This window comes from Natrix helvetica, assembly GCF_964273705.1.
Source record: "Natrix helvetica genome assembly, chromosome: 7".
In the NCBI taxonomy this organism is placed as follows: Eukaryota; Metazoa; Chordata; class Lepidosauria; order Squamata; family Natricidae; genus Natrix; species Natrix helvetica.
The window spans coordinates 27470555-27495160 of NC_138558.1; the positions used below are offsets into that span (position 1 = coordinate 27470555).

Consider the following 24606-nt stretch of genomic DNA (forward strand, 5'->3'; position numbering starts at 1 on the left):
TGATTGGACTGAGTCTGATTAATAATTAATTAATACCCTTTATAATCTGTCCCTGTGGGTAGCTCCACCCAGCTTTCGACTCAGTCCACTTTGAGAACAGTCATGTTATCCTGGACTAGTTTCTGCTTGATGTTCCTATTGATATAAATTGGAGAATTTTAATTGGAATTTATGTGAGTAGACAGATATATACTATTATATTGCTGAAGCATTATTTCAGAGGCCATCTGGACTGTTGCCTCTTGCTGCCCTTCTGGCCGCGTTGGGGTACAATGGCCTAGGCCTACCAGACCCACACATCAGTGGGGTTCTACCTTAAGATCCATTGGTGGGGGAACGAGGAGGTTTTTTTTGCTACGCTTGGTGACACTCATTGACAACTACCTGTCGCCTACTCTCCCCACCGTCTCCTTAATAGCCGCGGTGTAGTGAAAGCTACGAAGCTCCATTGCTGCGTGGTCAGCCTTGCTGGTGAGAAAACTGCATGAACAGAGGCCGCTGAGGCTTATCTCCCCGATCGTGACCGGCGGAATACCGCAACAGCCACACAGGTACCCCCACCAAGCCGCCACACTTCTGAAGCCCCCAACGGTGGCAGGGTTGGACAAAGGAGCTTGAAGATCATTCTTTCGCTGCGGGTGGGCAGCAGGAGAGACGAGGCGACTGTTGACTGTCAAAGCCTTGGGAGAGTGAAATAAAGGCACAAAACGCCATTTTGAATAGTGAATGTTAATTAGAGGAACACGGGCACCATTTTGAGATGCAACAGCGACCGGGGACTACTATAATGGCAGACAGCAGCATGCCAGGACCCTTTACGGAGGCAATAAGATCCCACTAGCCTGTCCCCTGTCTCCGAAGAAGGGGAGATCAGAGAAGCGGAATTGTCTGAGGGGGAGGATGCTATCCCAGGCGACAACAGTGTAGACAACAGGAGTATAGGGGCTCGTTCCGGGGCTATGAGCATAATCCGTCAGGGTTCCACTCAAAGGGCAGCTTTGGCCAGTGCCAACGCCAGCAACCCTATAGACAGCAGAGGGGCAGTTAGGCTAAGCGGCCCTTTCAAGGAGGGGGGAACCGGTATGGTCGTAATCCTTGATCACTTACAGGACCGGTTCCCCATTGGTGCATATTTGCTCCATTTTGCGGATCAGTGGGACTCCACAACTGCAGATATTTGGGTTAGATCCATGGTTAGGGCTGGTTTGGCCCTGGAGTTCGTCTCCTCTCCTCCCCGGTTTTTTATCCGTTCCCCCGTCTCCCTCAACCCTCAGAGGCAGCTCCTGATGCGCATGGCTATCCAGCACCTATTGGATATTGAGGTCATCCAAGAGGTGCCGGAGGGCCAATGCCATCAGGGGTTCTACTCCATCCTATTGGTTATCCCCAGGTCCTCGGAGGGGATTGGACCTAAAAAGGCTTAATAGGTACCTAAAGTTTAAAAAGTTTTAGATGCATTCAGTACATACTATCTTGGAATGTTTAAGATGGGGGGACTTTCTAACCTCAATCGTCCTAACGGAGTTGTACCTGCATGTACCTATACTCCAGGGACACCATCGATTCTTACGTTTCTATTATGCCAATGTTCATTACCAATATAGGGCTATGCCCTTTGGTCTTTCTTCGGCTCCTCATGCATTTACTAAAATACTGGCAGCCCTCGCCGCACATCTGAGGACTATACCTATCCGGGTTCATTGTTATCTCAATGACATCTTGGTACAATCAGTCTCAAGAGACAGGGCCACCCTGGACCTGGCAATTAGGATTCAGTCACTACAAGCACATGGTTTCCCTATTAACGTGCCAAAGAGCCACCTTACACCCACGACCAGGATCCTACACTTGGGGACGTGGATTGACACTCAGGCGGAGCAGGTGTTCCTCTCTGAGGAACATCGGGATAGCATACGTCAACTGGTGACACAGGTGATGGGTGACAGCAGGGTTCCCTTAGCTACACTCTCGAAACTGCTAGGGAAAATGGTGTCCACCATTGCGATCATGCCCTGGGCTAGACTATATTCCAGGGAACTTCAATGGTTCCTTCTACCTTTCCAAAAGCAGAGGACAAGCACATCTTTATCAAGGGTTCCTCTGACAAGGGAGGTGTGAAGTTCCCTTAACTGGGTGAAGGTCCCCAGCCATCGATCAGGGATGTCACTTCAGGGTAGGACATAGGATCACCATTAACACGGATGCTAATCTCAAGGGCTGGGGCACGCACCTGAATAGACACATGGCGCAAGGTCAGTGGAACCAGGAGTAAACTGACCTGAGCATTAACATGTTGGAACTCAGGGCCATACGGCTGGCTCTCCAATGCTTCGCTCCATATGTCAGGGCCGACACGTTCTGATCCTGACAGATAACATGATGGCTAAGGCACAAGTGAGCAGGCAGGGGGGCACGAGGCCACGACAGCTCATGCGGGAGGCCAGTGAATTGGGAGGTTGGGCAGAGGCTCACATCTGATCCATCTCGGCTGAACACATCTCAGGGGTAGAGAATGTTCAAGCTGATTGGCTCAGCAGAGCCATGGTTGACCAAGCAGAATGGCAACTTAACCCTTGTATTTTCCAGGAGGTCACGCAGTGATTTGGGGTTCTAGTTGTCGACCTGTTCGTTTCCCGTCCAATGCACAGCTTCATCACCAGGTTCCGCACATCAGAGGCAGAGGGAGTGGATGCCCTTTGCCACCCCTGCCCCGGGGGCTCCTCTACACCTTCCTTCCGACTTCGTTGCTGGTCTGGGTTGTACGCAAGATCATTTACAGCAGGGCGGAAGTCATCCTCATTGCCCCACACTGGCTGCGCCTCCTGTGGTTTTTGGACCTCAGGGCATTGTCCGTGGAGAGGCCCTGGAGGATTCCACCGGACAAGGTGTCCCTTCTCCAGGGGTTGCTGGAGCACCCAGACCCGCAATGGCTCCAGCTGACTGGCAATTGAGTGGAGCGCTCTTGATGCAGGAGTTGTTCACTATTCAGGCTTCCAGGAGGTCTTCCACAGTCCATATTTATGATGCGACCTGGCGGATCTTCTGTCCGTGGTGCTCGTCCAAAGGTATCAATCCAACCGTGGCCTCCGTACCTCAAGTCTTGGATTTCCTCCAAGATGGATTGGATATGGGTTTATCCCTGAGTACAATCAGACACCAGGTAGCCACTCTGACCACCATTTTGGTCAGTGGTGGGGGTCAACCCCTGTCTCAACATCCCACGGTGAGATGGTTTCTGAAAGGGGCATCCAACCTTAGGCCACCTACCCACTTGGGATTTGCCAAAGGTACTCTTGGCCCTTACCAAGCCTCCCTTTGAACCCCTTTGCACCATCTTGGTTCAGCTCCTCACGTGGAAGGTGACCTTCCTGGTGGCCATCACCTCCGCCAGGAGAATTTCGGAATTGCAGACCCTGTCAGTTAGAGAGGACCTGTGTACCTTCCACGAGAACAGGGTGGTGCTATGGCTTGACCCATTGGCACAGGAGGTGGTCCTGCCAAATTTTTGCCTGTCCTCTGCTCAGCTGTTAGAACAATGGCATAAGCTGGATGTTAGGCATGTGCTGAAGATTTACATACAGAGGAAGGCAGATTTCTGACCTTCTGAGCCTCTCTTTAGCTCCTTTCAGTCCATGTCATTGGGGCATAAGGTTTCGATACCCACCATAGGTAGGTGGGTCAGGAAGTGCATAGCTACAGCTTACCTGTCTTCCCAGGAACGGGTACCTCAGGAAGTCACCGCGCACTCTACAAGAAGTGCTGCGACAACGGCCGCTTTGGTGAATCAAGCTTCCCTAGAGGAGATTTGCAGGGTGGCCACGTGGGCCTCACCTTCGCCATTCATTCACAATTATAAATTGGATAAATTTGCATCTTCGGATGCGGCATTTGGGCATCGAGTCTTACAATCTGTACATACGGACAGGTGACTCGGACCAGGGTTGATGCCTCCCATATGGGCAATCCAGCTTGGCTATGTCCCATACGTGGATGCTACCCCGACCTTATTGAGAAAGAGCATTGATACTTACCTGATACGCCTCTTCTAATAAGGTGGGGATAGCATCCGGCCCACCCTAGTAAGTGAATGGTCCTCATTCATACATTTTGGATTGGCACTGGTGTTGGGATTTCTGGAGCCCTGGGTATTCATTGGTTGCATTTATGGTGCCTTTGGTTCATTAAAAGTTTTCTCAGTTTCTGGATGACATGTTGAATCTGTGTGTATGTTTTTCCTTCACTGAAAGCTGGGTGGAGCTACCCACAGGGACGGGTTATAAAGGGCATTAATTAATTATTAATCAGACTCAGTCCAATCAGAGAATGGACAGTGTTAACCCATAAATGGATGCTATCCCCATCTTATTAGAAGAGGCGTATCAGGTAAGTACCAACACTCTTTCTTCAGCTCTAAAGAAAAAGCTTTTCCTGTACATTACCCTTGGAAAATGTTGGGTTCAAAAATATATTTGAGCCTCAGAGTTGAAAAGGACCTAAAGATCAAATCCAATCCTTTGCACACTACAGGTTTGAAATATGTTTAGTAACAATAGAAAAGAAAAACTTTTGTAATATCATTTCTCTCTTTCCCTTCCCCTCTCTTTCCCCTCCCTTTCCCTCCCTCTCTCTCTGTTTCTCTTTCCCTCCACCTCTCTTTCCCCTCCCCCCTCTCTCTCCCTCTCTCTTTTTCTCTCTCTTTTTCTCTTTCCCTCTCTCTCTTTCCCCCCTCCCCCTGGGAGGGGAAAGGAATCCCATAACTGTTGCTGGGTGGTGGGAATCTGATGTCTGGAGGCTGAGGAGCCCAGGAGCAACATGCCCACACTCAGCTGGTTGGCGGAAAACAAGACCAGCTGGACGTCAGGGAGGCGGGACATCCCAACACCCGCAACTGCAGTAAAAGCAACTGACATCCGGGAGGCGAGAATGAGCCCACGCAGACACAGGGTTGCATTGTAGCTCCGTGTCATAATGGCCTCCAGGAGGAGGATGGCACCCATCTCCCGCATTGTTAAGTACACTAAATTTCACCGTGCTGAACAAGGGGCAAGCCATGGAGGCAGCAACAGCAAATGCACCGCAACTAAGGCAGAATGCTGTTTCACACATTTTTTAAAGCCTGCAAACGACGGCGAGAAATGCGACGGAGAAACGAGAAGGAGCTGGGCTGGGCCGATGGCATGCGTGCCCACAGAGAGATCTCTGAGTGCCACCTCTGGCACATGTGCCATAGGTTCACCACCAAGGATCTAGCCTGTTTGTATTCCTCCAGTGAAGGGGAAGAAATCATTCTGAGGTCAGCCTATCCCACTGACTGATAGTGTTGATTGTTAACAGATTTTTCTTGGTATCTCATTTGTACAGGTTTTTCTTAATATCTAATCTGTACCTACACCCTGAAATTGCATCTTGTTAGTTCTAACTTACCTTCTGGAGCAAGTGACAGTAGGCTTGAATCGTCTACAATGTGACACCCTTCAGTTCTCTGAAGGTAGATTTTTCTCTCCTTTTCTCTGTCAAACATTTCAGTAAGTTTGATTGCTTACCTCTCTTCTACGAACTGTGAAAGGACACTTATTTATTAGTAGTATGTATTGCAGTGGAGTTGCATTTTAGTATAACACTATTGAGTCTTACGAAGTAGATTCCTGGGAATTCTTATTTTAACGTGTTTTCATAGCGACCGATAGGAAAATGCTCCCCAAATTATACAGGGTTTTATCCTTTCTCTAAACACATGTCTTGTCCAAATATTATGCTTCTTTTGACTGCTGGAATTTTAGTTGCCGATACCTGACTTAGTAGCCATGACACTATGAATAAGATAATTAAATCAGAATACAAGAGAATTGAAACACAGCTAGCTTGGCTTGGAGGCATACCTAAACAAGTACCTGGATGGCAAAATAGAAGATCCCAGAGACAGAGGAAACCTAGTGAGTTTCAGATTGTTTATTGAAACTTCAATAAGAGAACCTAGCTATCAGATCTTTATTTTTGTATTAGCTGATGTTTGTGCTTTGTAACTTGAATATTTCATAGTGTTATATCTGTACCAGAAAGTGATCTGAACTGTCTACAGTATTCTTCTGTCTTCAGACTGCTCAAAGTAAATGTATACCAGATGGTCATTTCCAAATTTTTGGAACTAAAACTGCCATAAAGCCATATAAAACCAACATTCAAAACATCTGGAGGGCATTGGATTAAACTACCTATCAATTATTTGTTAAACCAGGCTCTAGGGCAGGGCTGTCAAACTCCCAGCCCGCACACTGGATGCGTCACACGCTGGCCATGCCCACGCCTGGTTTAGCAAAGGGGGGAAAAGTCCTGATTATGTCATGTGATGTTGCTGTGATGACGTGAGTTTGACACCCCTGCTCTAGGGAATATGTTTGTCTCGTTCCTTCAAATTATGTATAAAATAGGATAATATAATTATACAGATGGCATAGATATTTCTATTTTGTCTTAATGGCTTCAAGCTTTTCTTTTTGGGTGGGAGGGTATAGTATATTTTTAAGGCATCACACTACATTTCTTCCTCTTCAATCCTATCTTGATTACTGGAAGTTAAATTGAAATGCCTTCCAAACAAAGTCATAATGATTACAATATTTTATTTCAACTGCATTTTAAGAAGAACTACTATTCTTTACAATATACTTCCGAAAATATTGTCCTGGGAACAGACTATAGTTAGATAATTGTAAATGAATGCATCAACAAAATGGTTAAATGTAATGAGTAAAAGCAAGTTTTCTGACACCATGCAACTTTTTATGCTAGTTGAATAATGCATGATGGCTCACATGTTTAGTATGCTTTCTGTAAGAGGACACATTCACTTCATTGTCAGGGCCAATTTTCATCAACTTCTGAAGTTCCAGAGTCAGTGCCAAATGAATCACACATGTGTGTGACTTATATATTACTGTTACTATATTGGCAGTGAAACACAGGTGAAAAAAAGTGTAATGAAAAACAAATGTGTTTGCATTTGTGAAAAAGGTAGAGATTGGGATAGGACCGACTTTTTTCTAAAGGAAAACATTGCTTTGTCACAGAATATTCATTTTCCTATAACAACATAGAGAGGAGTGGTTTATGCCTAAGGCAGGATTAGAATTCAGTCTCCAGACCAGCACTTTAACCACTACACCAAACTGCCTCTCCTTTTACATTCAGTCCTGACCTTTGCTAATAATTGGCTTCTTCCTTTTCACTGTTTCTCCTCTCACAAACCCATTCTTTAGCTCCAATCTCTGCTGAAATGGCCCTTTTGTAAGTAGTGCACTATAATTATTGTCCTCTAGTGTTATTGCTTTCCTATCATAATGTAGAGTGAAAAAGTTGGTTGTCTCACAATTATGAAGTATGTTGTTCTTGGGTTTTTTTTCTGCATTACCTTGTGTCCCAATATATGAAGACCCAACACTGAATCTGCTAGGAAGAGTCTACTAATGTAGCGCAATTAAAACTGAAAGCTATTCATACTATTTTCTTTGTCTTAACTGTTAACTCCATTCTATATGGTTCTTCAGTATTCGGAAAGATCTCATTTAAAACTTTTGTACCAGGCTGCTCAGTCAGAAAAAAACCCTGAATAATATGTGCAGCAGTGAAAAGAAAAGAAAAATCCTGTTCTCAGAATTTCTATCTAGAAATATTGGAACATATTTCTAGATTGAAAGTCTGAGGACCGGACTTTACCTTGATTTTATGATGGGGAGAAAGATAGGTTTTTCCCTAATGACCTGCTATATAATAGCAGTGATTTACTTATAGTATAGAAATGAAATTCTTTATGCACCCAAGAAATAGCATGTTAAGCAAGTTTTTTTTCAAAGCAGCTGTGTGATATGTTAAGGAATCTTGGCCTGTTTGGAATCTCCTGAAAGCAACTTGAGGGGAAGAGGAATCTGTTCTAGTAAAAAAATGTTATTAGATTGAGAAAAAGACTACATTAGGGGACACTGTAACAATTTTTAGTGAAAGGAGCAACCATTCTTCACTACAAAGCACATACACAAAAAAAGACATAGATATGAAAATAAACTAGAAACTATATTTATATCAATAAATTGTTTCTACTTCTATTTTACATGTACTTTTGGTAACTAAAATATGTAGACCATGTCTAAAATACGTTCTTACATGTGTTGAAAAAGTGAAATTTAAAATTATAGAATATTTATTTTAAGCCAAGAGGTGGATCACTTCTTTCACTTCATATCAGCACGTCTTTATTTATTTTACCATAAAAATGTTTTTACATATACCGTATTTTTCGCCCTATAAGACGCTCCGGAATATAAGACGCACCCAATTTTAAAGGAGGAAAATCTAGAAAAAAAAAGATTTTTGGGCTCAATTGCCACTCAATTTTGGGCTCAATTGTGGTCATAAGTTTTCTTTCTTTGTTTGTTTCTTTCATCTCTCTCTCCCACTTTCTTTTTTTCTTTTCTTTTTTCATTTTTTCTGCCTTTCTTTCTGTTTCTCTGTGTGTCTGTCTGTCTGTCTCTCTCTCTCTGTGTGTAGCTCTTTGTCTCTCCCTCCCCCCTCTCTGTCTCTCTCTGTCATTCTTTCTGTGTGTCTGTCTGTCTGTCTCTGTCTCTCTGTCTCTCTCTCCTCCCTCCTCCATCTGTCACTCTGTGTGTGTCTGTCTGTCTCTCACTCTCCCTCCCTCCCTCTCTCTCTATCTCTCTGTGTTTCTCTCTCCTCCCTTCCTCTCTGTCTGTCACTCTGTGTGTATATGTGTGTGTGTGTGTGTCTGTCTGTCTGTCACTCACTCAATCACTCACTCTATGTGTGTGTTTGTCTCTCTCTCTGTGTGTGTCTCTGTCTGTCTGTCCCTCTCTCCTTCCCAACTGGAGAACAAGCTTTTCTGTCCCCTTACCAGCCCATCCGGGAAGATGAGGAACGCGAGGGGGATCCCCCCCCACGGATGGGCTCCGAACCAGCAGAGCCTTCTTTTTAAGCAGGCAACTATCAGAGAGAAGAAGGCAGCGTGGCTTGTGCAGCAGCCGAAGATCGCCTGCTTAAAGATCACCTGCTTAAAAAGAAGGACGAGGCTCCGCTAGTTCCTCATCTTCCCGGATGGGCTGGTAAGGGCACAGAAAAGGTTGTTCTCCAGTCCCAGGTTTCAGCTTCCTGGCTTCAGTATCTCTTTCCAGCTTCTTTTGTTGAGCCTGGAATTAAGGTTCTTTTTTATGTCTTTTTATGTCAAGCCCATCCAGGAACACAAGGATCTCTCCCCCCGTGGATGGAGCCTCCTCCTTCCAATTGGGGGGATCCATGCAGAGGATTTCTCCCCCACCCCCCAATTGGAAACGAGGTGGCTGTCAAAGCAAGGCAGCCCCCCCCCCCCCGCAGAAGAAGGAACAGGAGAGGAGTTCGCGCCAAACGCCTCTGCAGACGATCTTGAAAACCTGCGAGGTTGCTTTCGGAGGGGAAAGACGGGCAGCTGTGCAAAGGCTTGTTTTAAAGCTGCAGGCTCCAAGGCTGCAGGTGCCCAGGGAGGGCGGCAGGGGCAAATGCTGCCGCCTGCCCCCTCCCAAAGCAACATCGCAGGTTTTCAAGATATTTCGGACAGGTGTTTTTTAAAAAGAAAACCCTGAAAAAGCCGCAAGATCTGGAGAGAGATCCGGCCAGCCCGAGAAGACATTTCTGAGAAGAGATCTCGCCATTTTTTGCATCGGGGCATGCTGCAGGGGGGGGGGGAAGTGAAGACCTTTTTCTGCTGGCGCAAAGGACTTCCCCGGACTTGCTTTAGTGAGTACGGGCCCGCACCTCCACCACCACCAATCCGGAAAAGGTCTTTGCTCCCTCTCTCTTGCAGCAAGCCCTGATGCAAAAAAACGCCAAGGACTTGCGTGTGAGTGACAGGGGCGGGGCTTCCAGGTTCATTGACCAACCAGCAGAAACCCACCACTGCCCAGGTGGCTACATTCGTCCTATAAGACGCACCCAGATTTTCACCCTCTTTTTGGAGTAAAATAGTGCGTCTTATAGGGCGAAAAATATGGTACCTAACCTTGAAGAAGGACTATTGTTCCTAAAAAGTTTTTCCATGATGCTTGTGAATTCTGGGTTCCTCTTTTAAAGCCTACATAAATGTGCATTTACATTATATATTATAATAAAAACAAAACTGTTCTGGAAATAAAACAGTTATATGGTGACAGGAAATCTTATTTATAAGAAATAATATTGTTTTAGTCGTGTTAATGGTTGAATATATCCGTGGCCTCATTTCATTTCATTCATCTGGAAAATTTAAATCTCATTACATTAATAGATTAAATTGGTGGCATTTATGACTGTTCTTTTCTTTGGAGTGCATATATCAATTTACCTTGAAACAGAAAGTAATCTAATTAGTTCCGTGAAGCATCTATATTGCTGCTTCAGCTGTTACTAAATATAAAGATGTTGTACAGTCAGAAGAATAATTTTTAGGTGTTCCTTACCATAGCTCTATGGTAATAATATTCTTTACATTTTGGTCTCAGTAATTTTATCTATTTATCACTTTTCTACACTGCCCATCTTTCATTAAAAAAAATCTGTATTCATTTATCCTATTCACTTACCTCATCTTAGTTTTCTTACTAAAGGAATTTTGATTCCTGTTTATATACCGGTACTTTATTTTTGTTAGCTGTGAATCTTTACTCTGTGATTTGGCCATCAATGTTAAATATTATTTGATTCACAAAGGAAAGAAATTATCAAATGAAATAGAGGAAGGTAGAATATAAATTGAGCTACATTTTTTTTTTGCTGACCCTTTCATTTGGAATTTTAAAATGCATTAAAGGGTATAAAGTACATACATAAATTCTGTATTAAAGATGCATCCTGACATCAGATAACACTTAATCTGTAGGGAGGGTGGGATTAGCCTTTAAAGAGAAAGTAAGAAAAAAACATTTGGGGGAAAAGTAGAAACAGTCTTGTGATGTTTACTGCTGGATGGATGGATGGAAAGAATGAAATAGAGTGACATTAGAACCACCACGGACCTCCGCTCCTTCCGACAAAAATTGAAGACTCACCTGTTCCGATTAGCTGGCCTGGCATAATTATAACTGTTATAACTGTTACCTCCTAGAAATATATTTTTAACTGGTATTTTAAGGGTATTGTTTTAAATTTAATTGATTTTAGGGGTTTTAAAGCCATATTTATATTCTTGCTGTACAGTTCTTTTAATTCTTTTAACCTCCTCCATATTTATTTATTTATTCATCTGTTTATCTATTTAATGAATTTTACTGTGGATGATGTATTTGCTGTGTGGACTGTACACCGCCCCGAGTCCCTTTTGGGAGAGGGGGCGGTCTAGAAGTGCAAATAAATAAATAAATAAATAATTAAAAAGAATTGCCTTCTGGAATGTCCAGTCAGAGTAGCAGTGTCTTGTTTTGATTCTATTCCATTCACATAATTGTAAATTAATACTTCTTAGTACGTGACAGAACAAATGGTTTGGTGATATATATACAGAGAGATTAATTTCTGTTATATGTGTTAATATATACAGTACATGCTATTATAACGCATAATATTTTCTCATTTCAAATAATACATTAAAAATCACATTTAGATAACGTTGGATTCTAATTATATTGGTTGTCTAGTACCCTTGTATTATTATTAGTAGTGCTATAATATATGTAATACTGGTAGTGACTGGATAATGTAATGGTTAGAATGCCACATTTGATGCAGAGACGGGTGGTGGTGGTCAAAATCACTTCTGGTACTTAACTTACCAATAGGGGTCCTTGGGCAAAGACTTCCTAATGGTACACTTTCCTTGTTGTTGTTAGTTGCGAAGTCGTGTCCGACCTACCGCAACCCCATGGACAATGTTCCTCCAGGCCTTCCTGTCCTCTACCATCTCCCGGATTCCATTTAAACTCCTGCCTACTGCTTCGATTACTCCATCCAACCACATCATTCTCTGTCGTCCCCTTCTTCTTTTGCCCTCAATCATTCCCAGCATTAGGCTCTTCTTCTTTTTTTTTTAAACAAAGTTTTTTATTGGTTTTTTGATGTTTTACATAGGGAAAAGGTAAGGGAAAGGTTACAAATTTTGGCAGCTGCGAAATGCGGTAGGTGCACAGCCCCCCAGACTCATAGTATACATTTGCATAAAATTCAAATATTACATAATAGCATATAGTCAGTGTGGTAAATTCAATTGGTAATTTCGGTCAGTTTATATCACATGGATTTTCTTACTTATTTGTGTGATCTGAGCTTTCTTGATGTCGCCCCATCTCCCCCAGTTGGCAGTGCTCCGGCTCCTCCCGTGTCTTGTACATCTACTGAAGTGTCTTCTGGTTTTTCTAGGAGTAGTTTTTTTTTTTCCATAAAGGCCTGCGCCTCTATGGGTGTATTAATTCTAACTCTTGTCTCCTCCCAGAATATTAGCATACCTTCAGGCAGTAACCATCAAAACCACACCCCCTTCTGGTATAGTTTATTCGACAATTGCGAATAAGATTTTCTTTTCTCCCTCACTTTCTTGGGGATCTGTTTCAGAATGGTTATCTCCTTATCTTTGTATGTCAAGGCTTGCCCCCTTTGTGCATTCAGGATTTCATCTCTTGTGCTTTTCCTAAGAAATTTAATGTGTACCTCCCTGGGGACATTGTGTGTTCTAGCATACGCTGAGTTCACTCTATAGGCCAGGTCTATTTCCCACCCCATCTGTTGTTTTTCCTTCTGAATATACTCAGCCAAAATGGTTGTCATGATGTCCCTTATGTTTTCATCATCTGTCTCCATCACGTTCTGAAATCTAAGATAAAAAGACATTCTCTCAAACTCTATTTTCATTTGTTGGGTGTCAAGTTCTTTGTTTCCCCTCTGCACACCCTCTATCCCCCCCTTCATCTCAGCCGCCCCATCTTCCAAAAGATCCAGTCTCTGTGAGTTCTTATTAATTTTATCCTGGTTCTCTTTAATTTCTTCTTTCATCTCCTTCAATTGTCTCTTTATATCCTCTTGTCCCTGTAAAAGTTGTTGTAACATTTGATGAAACTCCAGGTCCGTAGATTTAGGTTGCTTGAAGGCTGTTAACGTTGATTGTGTGCTAGGACTGGAGGTTGCAGATGTTGGGGCAGAGGCAGCAAAGCCTGACTTTCCAGGAGGTGGTCTTTTAGATGCCATTGTTTATAAAGTAAAGAGTCCAGTCAGTATAAAGAAGGATCAGTCAGAGAGATAGAACAGCCAAGAGAGTCCAGGAGACAGAGAGTCCAGGCACAGGGGAGTTTTCTAATCACCCTGGCAAAAGAGCAGTCGTTTTTCACTCCAGGGGGTTCAGAAGCAAACAATCCACAAGAGAATTATCCAGGTAGCACGGAGACAAAGACCGGAAGCCTGAAGCTAAAAGGTGGAGTCAAGTCTCACATCTCATGAAGACAACGGAAGTGTGCCATCTTGCCCTGCCAGCTTCGGATATTGAGGCAACAAATAAAGTTTTCAAAGTTCAAAGTTCCCAGGGCTTCCAGATCTCATTGTCTTAAACCTTAAAAGTTTAAATCTGAAAATCCATTTAGTAGGGGTGTGACATCTTTGGTTTGGCTCTCCCCCTCCTCCTTCCCTTGGGGCTGAGAGCTCACTTGTTTCCAGCCGCTTGTCCAAGGGGGGGGAAAATCCCCCTCCCCTCCAGCCGCACCTCTCCAAATCAAGCCAAAAGTTCAAGTTTGCACAGCTGACAGATTTTAAAGTTGGTAATAGGAATGAAGGGAGTCTACACCTCACCGCTCCGCCGCCGTATCCTTCAGCTTTCTTTTTTCACTCCGAATAGCCTGTCAGCGAAGACGCCCACGCGTCCTCCGATCTGCTCCCTGGTGCCTTGAGCGCACAGGGGACCTCCCGCCGGCCGCCGCCGATGCAGGGATCCCCTGCGATGCCGCCCCTCCGGTAGGACGCCTCTGCGGGGCGTCCTGTGGCCTCCAAGAAGTGGGGAAGCCCACCGGGGAGCCGGAGCGAGCAACAAGTTGCCCGTCGCCGTCAGCCGCCGGAACCGGAAGTGAGCATTAGGCTCTTCTTGAGTGAGTCCTTCTCATTAGGTGTCCAAAGTATTTGAGTTTCATCTTCAGGATCTGGCCTTTTAAAGAGCAGTCAGGGTTGATCTCTAGGACTGACCGATTTGATCGCCTTGCAGTCCAAGGGAATATGAGAGTGACGCATGAACTAGGAGAGTCATGAGTGGAGAGGATGTGAAGGCAAAAGTGGTCCCAGTGGGGTAGTAGGAGCACTCGGGATTGCGACTTCTAAATTGGGAGAGTGGCTTATCAGAGCTCTCTTCCCCTGAAGAGTGCAGTGCCAGGAACAGCTAAGATACCTCATAGAACTCTCAAACGCCCAGGCTTCTGGTTGAAGACCTGAGATTGAGGAAGACACAGACCATCCGTAAGGATGGAAAGGACATTTTTATGTATATATATATAAAATACTATTACTATTAGAAGTGTTCTTCAGGGAGTTATGAATGGGAAAAATCTATTACATTTTTCTTCTTCTTACAGACATCTAGCTTGCATGAGAAAGGATGTTGAACTAGACAAGCCTGGCCTCTGATTAAGCATGGGTCACGTTTGTGTTATTATACCCCATACAAACAAACCATCCTTTTCCAACCTGCATAGACATTTCCCCGATTTCTTCAGCTAGCTTGCCTATCCTATGATGATGGTATGAAAGTGAGTGAATTACATTAGTCCAGCCTAGTGATGTTATCATGAATAATTGAAATTACATCTATTCCTGTTCAGTTTCAAGTACACACATACCTGTCTAAACTAGTAAAAAAACACTTCTTGCTTGAACCTGCCTGGTTAGCAATATATATGTTGGTCACTTGAGAGAAATGCAGACCTGACTTTGCAAACTTCTCCCCAGAATAGTTCAGTTCAATTTCAATTCAATTTATTATTACAGTCATAGACCAAAGACTAGAACAAATTTTTAAAAACTCAGTAAATACTTAGTTTCTATACTCATACTTCCACCTTCTTCTCCAAACACAATTTCAACTGGTTCGTGCTCATGAAAATTTCTTGAAAAATATTATTCAAGACTTTCCAAAATATTGGAAAAATAGTAATACAGATAGTCCTCAACTTACAACTGTAATTGAGCCTGGCAATTATTAGTCATATAACATGACCAAAAGTTGACTTTACAACTTTTTTTGTGTGGCAGTTACTAAGTGAACACAGCAGTTGTTAAGTGGCCTCATTATTCTCTGTGGGGCATTCCCCCCCCCCCCCCGGGAAACTGGAAGTAAATGCAGGTGTTCAGAAAAAAGTGTAAGAACAGTCATATATACGAGGGTGTGCTACAAATGATGCTAAATGTGGGCCAGTTGCCAAACCACCCAAATGTGGTGGCATGATTGTATAAGTATAATATTTATTGTCATTGTACTTAAATGCAACGAGATTGATTGTGGGGAGGGCTATCATAACTTCAGGACTGGGCCGTAAATAGCTTTTTGGGAACATTCATTGTAACTTTGCGCAGTCGCTAAGCAACCAGTCATGAGTCAAGAATTACTTGTAGATTTTTTAGTCTGTGAAGTAAAAGGAGCGCAAGTTGAATCTGGATCTTCCTGGTCTCTTAATTGCAAAACTAATTTTTAAGTAGCTCTGATGAGGAAACTGGAAGAAAGCTCTACAGGTATCCTTAAATTTGAATCCCTTTTTCCTAGAAATATAGAAACCAACACCCTTTCCAGATTTAGCCAGGAGAGATATATCGAATTGAATTTTTAAAAAAAAGGAATTTGGACTTTTGAAATGGTTGTAATTCTGATAGAATAACTCTATATCCTAGTAACTATGTATTTGGACTTTCTTTGCATTCTAATTTTAGGTAGCAATTAACAAAAATGTCTTATCTCCAGCACAATATCCTGCGATTTGAGCTGCTGAAACTTTATTTCATGCATAAATAGATATTAATGTAATTAAGATAATCTTAGAATTAGGCAATCTAAGACAAAATTTAACATTTATGGAAACAAATGTATTAAAAGATTTCTTTATATATACTTCTGAGATCTGTATACTCATTATTTAGTTTCCATTAGAATGAAAGATGTATTTTAAAATAACACATTAACCATCTGGCTGTAGCGATTTCTCACTTGATGATATCAAGTTACATCTTATGCTTATTTAAAATAATTTGTCAGTTACTTCAATAAGCAGAAAGAGCTACCCTCTAGTGGAGTAATGCGAAAATACATCTAATGTGATATGTTTCTCATTTTTAGTCTAGCTTGAAATCAAATTCCATATCATTGCATATGCAAAAGAAATTCAGCGAATAAAAGTGTATTACTTTTGTATATTACTAGAGAACAAAACTTAGCAATGCAAGAGTGGTAGTATACTATAGCAAGCTAAAACATTTTCATAACATCTCCCATAGAATCATACATTAGCTATTTAATTGTTATTTTTTGTTCAAATATAGCATTATTCTCCTTACAGTGGTGCTACATCTCCTGTTAACAAATTAAATTAATTGGATTTTCAATGTTATATTGTATTATCATTTTGTGTTGTGAGTTTTTTGGGGGGCAGAATTTAAAGAACCAAATAGTAGTTTTGTGTGATCAAAGATCCGTTGGTTTTGATGTCTTGATTACGACTACATTTCTAAAATGGTTTGGTTTAACTGGAGGAATTGAATCTCAATATTTATTCCAGTCTTTGGCATATTTTCATCCAGTTTTATACTAATGTTATATACTTAGCCAATTAAAAATGTCAATAGTCAGTGCTTTATTACCTCTTGATGTAAATTAGTATTCCATAATCTTGTTTTTCCTAGGTCCACAAATCTTATTCCTATAGTCAGTAAAGCAAAAGGCATAAAGATTTAAATATAGTCACATACTTCTGAAGACTATTGGAAATTACTCTTTTGAACTGAAGATTTAGTTTAAATTTAAAATGAATATTTAAGAAAATATTTACAACTTAAAATATTTTAATAGCACATATATCTTTTCATTTGTTTTCATTTGTACAAAATTTTTAAAAAGTTCATTGAGAACTATCAATGTCTGTCATTTAAATTTTTATATACAGAATAGTGTTTGTTTATACAGTATACACTATCAAATTGATGACAGGTGGTTTAAAACTATTTAATGTACACTTTTATTTTCAAGCCATCTCAGTTCTTAAATATTTTTGAAAAATTAGGATTGGGGTCAATTACTACAACAAAAGATTAATTAGAGATTACTAATTGAAATTCTTTAAGAATTTACAGAATGGTTTTTGAATTGTTAATACTTTTTGTAACATTTTGGCCAAATCTATACTTTTGTAAATCTTTCACAGTTTTTATGTTGTCAGTTACACATATGTATATATTATTTGATGCATTTCGATTCTGCTAAAGCAGTGATGGTGAACCTTTTGTGGCTCACATGCCAAAGCGGGGGGAACATAGGGGGGGGTCGTGCATGGACGTGCCACACCCATAATGCTATGCGCAAGACCCCAGTGTGCATGCGCACATGAGCAGCCCTCCCCCTCATTTTTGGTGTGCTTTTTTCTCCCTCCCCAGGCTCCAGAGGCTTTATAGGAGCCTGGGGAGGCCCTGAAGCCTCCAGAGTGCGAAAGACCAGCCCTATGGGCAAACCAGAAGTTCGGGAACAGACTTCCAGTTTGCTCATAGGGCCGGTTTTTCGCGCTCAGGAGGCTTCAGGGAAACTCCTGAAGCCTCTGGAGGGCAAAAAATGGCCTCAAAAGAAGGCTGAAGTCAACTGGCCAGCGGGTGCATGTGTGCTGGCCAGCTGACAGGGCAACACCTTGCGTGCCCAGACAAATGGCTCCGTGTGCCAACTGTGCCACCTGTGGCACGTGTGCCATAGGTTCGCCATCACGGCCCCAAAGTATTTCCATAATGAGAGAAAATACATTCCATAATCAGTTGTGAAATAGATTTTCCAAAACAAGGAATGCCTTTATTTAAAATATTTTCATTAAACTTGACATCAATGTCAAATTTAAATGCAATAGTCTATAAGATTCTTACTGTGTTATAGTGTTTTATTCTTAATATTTCCTCCTAAACCACTTAGGTTTAATTTAATATGTAAAACAATATATTAAAATGCATAGGAACAGATTTTGTTTGCAATAAGTGCACTGCAATATAAAGTTAAGCTGATAATAATAATAACTATAATAACTTTTATTTCTAGACCGCACCCTTTCCTAGGCAGGACTCGGGGCGGTGTACAGTCATGTTAAAACCTATATATATGCTACATCAGAAATATTCTGTGTTAAGAGATATCCTTAATATCTAGATCTATATAATTAAGAGTATAATAAAGTTTATAATTGTGACAATTCTCTTCTTTTTCTCTTCTCAGAATGTAAAAACATTTGCATCTTCAGATAGTTTAGGGAAGGTCCAAGAAGTAGCAAACTGGCTTTTGGAAATGAATCAGGAACTGATATCTGTTGGCAGCAAGAGACGACGAACTGGTGGGTCTATTCGAGGTAATACTTCATCAAGCCAAGTGGATGAAGAGCAGATGAATCGAGTTGTGGAGGAGGAACAACAGTTACGACAACAAGATGAAGAAGTTGTTGCAAGAAATGGGGAAATTGGTGGAGGCCAACCTGGACTGTGTCATAGAAATGAATCTCAATTGGAAGAAAACAACAACAGATTTATTGAAGTAGATGAAGATTATTCTGGCAACCAAGAAGAGGAGGAAGAAGATGAACATACTGGCATACCAGAGGAAGAGGAGGACATGGAGGAAGAAGAAGAAATGGACCAAGACAGTGATGATTTTGATCAATCTGATGAAAGCAGCAGAGATGAGCAAACTAATTGTAACAGTATCACAAATTCAAATGGTAACCTGGACTTAGCAATACATCAGCAGTCATCGCCATTCTATATTAAGTCTAAGGTGAGTAACTTTAAATACTTCTAACTACAGTTTTAGAATGTAGAGAGTACAGTTCCCAAGATGAATATATTCAATTTGCTAGCAACTATTTGTAGCACTGTTCAAACATTTTTCTTTGAAAGCATGTGTAACTAAAGAAAAATAGCATTACTATTTCTGTTCTTGCTTTCTTAAAAATCTGTGCTATGATTTACGTCAAAGCATTTTTCTTTTTCTAATTTCTGAACTAAATGTTCATAATTCTAAATAGGCTTATTCCCATAATTTCTGACACATCAGATTTTGCAGGAAAATATTTTAACTTCATATTTTTGTTTATAAATCTGTATTTACAAAGTACTGGTGCAATAGGCTGTCAAAACCTGGTTGAATAACGTTTAATGTTTTTTTTCTTCTGATATTCTGATGTTTTGCTAAGAAATGCTTTCCATTTTAGTATTTCTGGGTTTTATATATTAGAAATTAGGAAATTAATTTGTCTGTGATTTTGCTTGCAAGACTTGCTAAGCCATGATGCGGTTAAATCTAGCATGACATCTGAATGTGAACCTTGGTTTAAACTGTTTAAAAAGAAATGCCTTAATTGTAATTTGTAATCATTACTATCATGGGTGAATTCACTTAAAACACAGTGCAAACTCATATGTGTGTGTGTGTGTGTGTGTGTGTGTATTTGTGTTACAACCCCTGGTATGCCCAAATATTTGGGCATACCAGGGGTTGTAACACAAATACATACCTATTTCCCTGGCTCAGCTGATAAGGAGGAGAGCTTGTGGCTTAGTGGCTAATACAACTGCCTAATATGTAATACAGCCCTGGTTCGAATCCCAGTAAGGGTATGGCTAGCTGATGAGAGCTAAATAGCTTGAAATAGATCTATATTAGTCTCCCTTTATTTATTTATCAGCACAAATACAACACACACACACACACACATATTTGTGTTGTATTTGTGCTGATAAATATAGCAAAGCAAAGATAGCAAAGGCAACATTAAAAATAAAAATATGGTTTTCTGCCTGGATGGTCTTCTGTAATGAGCCGAAGGACAGAAAGGAGGAGTAGTGAGCTCCCTCCCATATTTGGGCATACCTGGGGTTGTATCACAAATATATGTATATGTATATGTATATGGGACACTGTTTTCTAGAGTTGTTAAAACTGGTATTATAGCTTCCTGCCTTTCTGAAATGAGAAGTACCCAAAAACTTTTAATACAATTAGTTCCAAAAATAGGCTTAAGCAAAAAAAAAGAATCATCCCTAAGAAAGATGACCTTTCAAAAACAATGTCTATTTTTTAAAAAATCTGTTCTATTCACTTTCAATTATCACATCCAAAATATAAAGTGTGATTCCTGTTGTTGATCCCTGATATAGTATACAGCTGTGATTACCTTTCCTTCTACTCTTTGCCATGAAAAAGAGGAAGTGCAAAGAGGAATTGTTACAGTTCTAGAGTCTGCTATTCTCAGGTCTGCCAGTGTCAGTGAAATTTTTCATTTTTCATTTGAAGTATTTACAAGTTAAAAGAATCATGTAAAAAACAGGATATGTTAGGTAGCCATCAGAAAGGTTGCTGTGGTTTGTTTTTATACATGCCATGGTTGGATAGGTAGGTAGCTTCTAGTAGTACTGCCAGATATACAATAGCAGAGTTGGAAAGGACCTTGGAGGTCTTCTAGTCCATCCCCCTGTCTAGGCAGGAAACCCTATACCATTTCAGACAAATGGCTATCCAACATCTTCTTAAAGACTTCCAGTGTTGGGGCATTCACAACTTCTGGAGGCAAGCTGTTCCACTGATTAATTGTTCTAATGGGTTTCCACCCATTACTTCTTGTTCTACCCTCAGGTGCCTTGGAGAATAGTTTGACTCCCTCTTCTTTGTGGCAACCCCTGAGATATTGGAACACTGCTATCATGTCTCCCCTAGTCCTTCTTTTCATTAAACTAGACATACCCAGTTCCTGCAACCGTTCTTCATATGTTTTAGTCTCCAGTCCCCTAATCATCTTTGTTGCTCTTCTCTGCACTCTTTCTAGAGTCCCCACATCTTTTATACATCGTGGCGACCAAAACTGAATGCGGTATTCCAAGTGTGGCCTTACCAAGGCATTATAAAGTGGTATTAACACTTCATGTGATCTTGATTCTATCCCTCTGTTTATGCAGCCTAGAACTGTGTTGGCTTTTTTGACAGCTGCTGCACACTGCTGGCTCATATTTAAATGGTTGTCCATTAGGACTCCAGGATCCCTCTCACAGTTACTACTATGATGTAGTTTAACTAACTGTGAAGATGTTCTCATTTGGATTAATTGTTCCACAACACTTCCATTCCAAGTACAAACAGGTAAGATGTCAGGGAGGCAGCCTGTGAGTTACTGAAATTAATTTGAAACCTGCTATTGGAATGAAAATACTATTTCGAGTTCTGTGAAGGTGAAACAGGGATCCACAGTGTAAGTAACAACAGAAATGTAGTCCCTTGTAGTAAGATATGAAATGGAAAAAAATCTGTATAGGTAGTCCTTGATTTATGACCATTTGTTTAATGACTGAAGTTATGATGACATTGAATGATGAGGCTTACATTGTGCCCAAAGTTTATGGCTATTGCAGCACCCCTACATTCACACTTCACGTGATCAAAATCCGGTGATTGGCAGCCCTCCTGCTTTTAGACCACAAGGTGGCTGCAACTCGCCCTGCCTATTTTTCCATCTGTGCCCTTTTGGCCCGCTGCCATCCTGCCCTTCCACTGCCCTTGCTGACATTCACCAAGGTCTTCTTGGTCCCAACTCATGATGAGGCGTGCCTGTCCTGCCTGCTGGGCCAGATGGGGTTGACTTGACATGCATAAAAGAAAATAAAACCTTGCACAAAGCAGCTTAAAGGCATCACAGTGCATGGAACTTCCTTTCGTGCCATACTCCTGCCAAATACTGAAATTTGCTGGCAAGTTAATGAATGCTACCATTGCTGGGGCAGGATGAGGAGGGAAATACTGACACTTGCTGGGGAGTGAGGGCTTCCCAGGATGTGACAGGCAGCCCAGAGCTTGCCTGATTCTGGGGCTGCTTGCAAGGCTGAGTGGCCAAAATGGCATAGCAGGGACAAGGTCAGGTGGGTGGGGGGAGTTGGAGGCTGCCCCTTATCTCGGCTCATGGCTGGGAAGGATTTGGGTGGATATTTGCTTAAAGACCCATGATTCCCAGTTAACTGCAACAGGAAGAACTGGGGTTGCCACAGTAAGACAGTGTAGCCATGCGACATTTCACTTTACGTCTATATTGACTTACGACACCAGTTCTGATCCCAATTGTGATTGTACCATAAGTAGAGGACTATCAACTTTTTTTAGTTAATCAAGAAAAAATGTGGAAAAGTCTTGCCTTCTCCTACATATAATTACAAACCTAATTTGATCTTGCAGTTGGCTTGGGTTCTTGAACCAAAAATTGGTTTCCTTATCATTTGACTATAGTACAGTACTGCCTTTGTGTACAACTCATTTTTAGCATCATGCAGTTTAGTTTAACAACTTAGCCAATGTTTTCCTTCTGTTGGAAAGGAAAATGATGCACAGAGCATTTCATTTATTTGTCTGATTTTCAGGGCCACTCAATTGGCTAACAGCTCAAGGCAGTTTTCAAGAAAGAAGGTTAAAAATATGAATTGACAAGGCAATAAAACATTACTAAATAACTCCATAATAGGTTGCTGTATATTGCCTAAACCAGGGGAATCCAAACTTGGCAACTTTAAGACTTGTGGACTTCAACTCCCAGAATTCCCCAGCCAGCTGGCTGGGGAATTCTGGGAGTTGAAGTCCACAAGTCTTAAAGTTGCCAAGTTTGGACACCCCTGGCCTAAACTTATTAAACTGCCATTTTCAACTATGAACGCTAGAGGGTGCAATTAGATGCCTTCATATATAACATTCAGTGATGCTCCAGAAAAAAATAACATTTGTACTGTTTTTCATATTCTTGATATTTTTCAAAGGGTACAGGTAGTCCTTAACTTACAACCATTTGTTTAGTGATTATTCAAAGTTACAATAGCACCGAGAAAAGTAACAAACTACTATTCCTCACACTTAATGACTGTTGCAATATCCCTACGGGCATGAGATCAAAATTCCGTGGTTGGCAACCAGCATTTTTATGACAGTTGCAGTGTCCCAGGATTATGCAATTGCCATTTGTGACCCCCTCCCCCCGGGCTGGCTTCTGACAAGCAAAGTCAATCAGGGAAGCCAGATTCACAACCTCATGGTTCACTTAACAACAGCTGTGATTCACTTTAAAACTATGACCAAAAAGGATAATTGGGCATGACTCACTTAATAACTGCCTTGCTTAGCATCTGAAAATCTGGTCTCAATTGTGCCCATACTTTTTAAACTATGGAATACAGATAGTCTTCACTTTACAACCTTAATTGGAACTGGCAAATCTCAATCCCTATCAGTAAATGAAATGGTTGTGATTGCCCTGCTTCACAATGGCAGTACCGGATGTCTTGTTGTGAAACAAATCCTGCAGATTGTTAGGGGAGGACCGACCTGGATCCAACTTGGTCCTTCCAGCCTCAAGCCTACATTCTTCCAAGACAACGGACTAGCTCCCCTGCATCTCCCCCTGTTAGTCTGTCTCTCCTCCATCCCTGCCCTTTTGGCCACCCAAACATCATAAAAAAGCTGCTTTATTCTCCCACCACCACTGCCTGTGGACCTTCCTCCTCAGCTTGATTGTTGTGTGTTCTTTCTCCCTTCCCCTGGATTTGTCACTGCCACTGAGGTGTGCGATCTCAAACCCGATGGTGGAGCATATCAAAAAGCCTCTGAACAGTGTTGTACAAGCAGTCCCAGAACTGCAATGCAGCGAGAAGCACTGGGACATTTTTGCCACATCATGGCTTGAGAGCATCTTGTCCCAAATGATCTCTGAGCTGCAGCATGACTAGCAGCCCCTGAGCACTTGGTTAGGAGCCCATTTCTTCTTGCGTCTCATCAGCTGGTTCTCTTGCAAGGAACTGGTTGCAAGTTCCATTTTTTTCCAGTATTGTCATAACACTAAACTATGGGAACTACCTGTAATTGTTTATTAAATGTATGTACATTATTAGTAACAAATTATGGGTAATTTGTCTCTCTTAGATTTTGACTATAACAATATAGTAATGGAATGGAATGACATTTTAAAGGAATATTTGTCCTGATTTTTGAAGATATCATCCAAACAAATTGATAAGAATCATTTAAATTCTCCCCAGTAAAAAGAATCTGGACTCACTAGCTACATAGTAAATATTTTTGGAGCAAAGACTTTTCTATTTACATTACTTAATAAGGGCTGAGGCTGTAATGCTTATGCAAATTGTCAGCAATTTAAGGCAACTGCTCTCTGTAATGATTAATTTGTATTTGTGTGTATGTGTCAGATAATATTTAAAATCAGTCATAGAACCAGTCAAGGCACTTGAGTGTAAAGAATAAAACATTGGATTTGGAATATATTGAATGTTTTATATAATTGTGTATTTTCAATATCCTTATAAATTTTACAAGCTTACAACTAATAGGTTATTTAATGCGAAATGTGTTCTTTCTATTTTCTT

At 41.3% G+C, this 24606-nt stretch overlaps 1 protein-coding gene across 6 annotated transcripts in view; it reads left to right on the plus strand.

Moving 5' to 3' along the window:
• The window catches only part of FBXW7 (F-box and WD repeat domain containing 7), a 122079-nt gene that overhangs the window by 31260 nt on the left and 66213 nt on the right, over nucleotides 1-24606 (plus strand). For all 6 annotated transcript variants that reach the window (XM_081959615.1, XM_081959616.1, XM_081959617.1 and 3 more), the window contains exon 2: nucleotides 18425-18976. In XM_081959615.1, the coding sequence (XP_081815741.1) occupies nucleotides 18494-18976 (483 nt within the window). In that variant the 5' untranslated portion in view covers nucleotides 18425-18493. The remainder of the gene's footprint in view (nucleotides 1-18424; nucleotides 18977-24606) is intronic.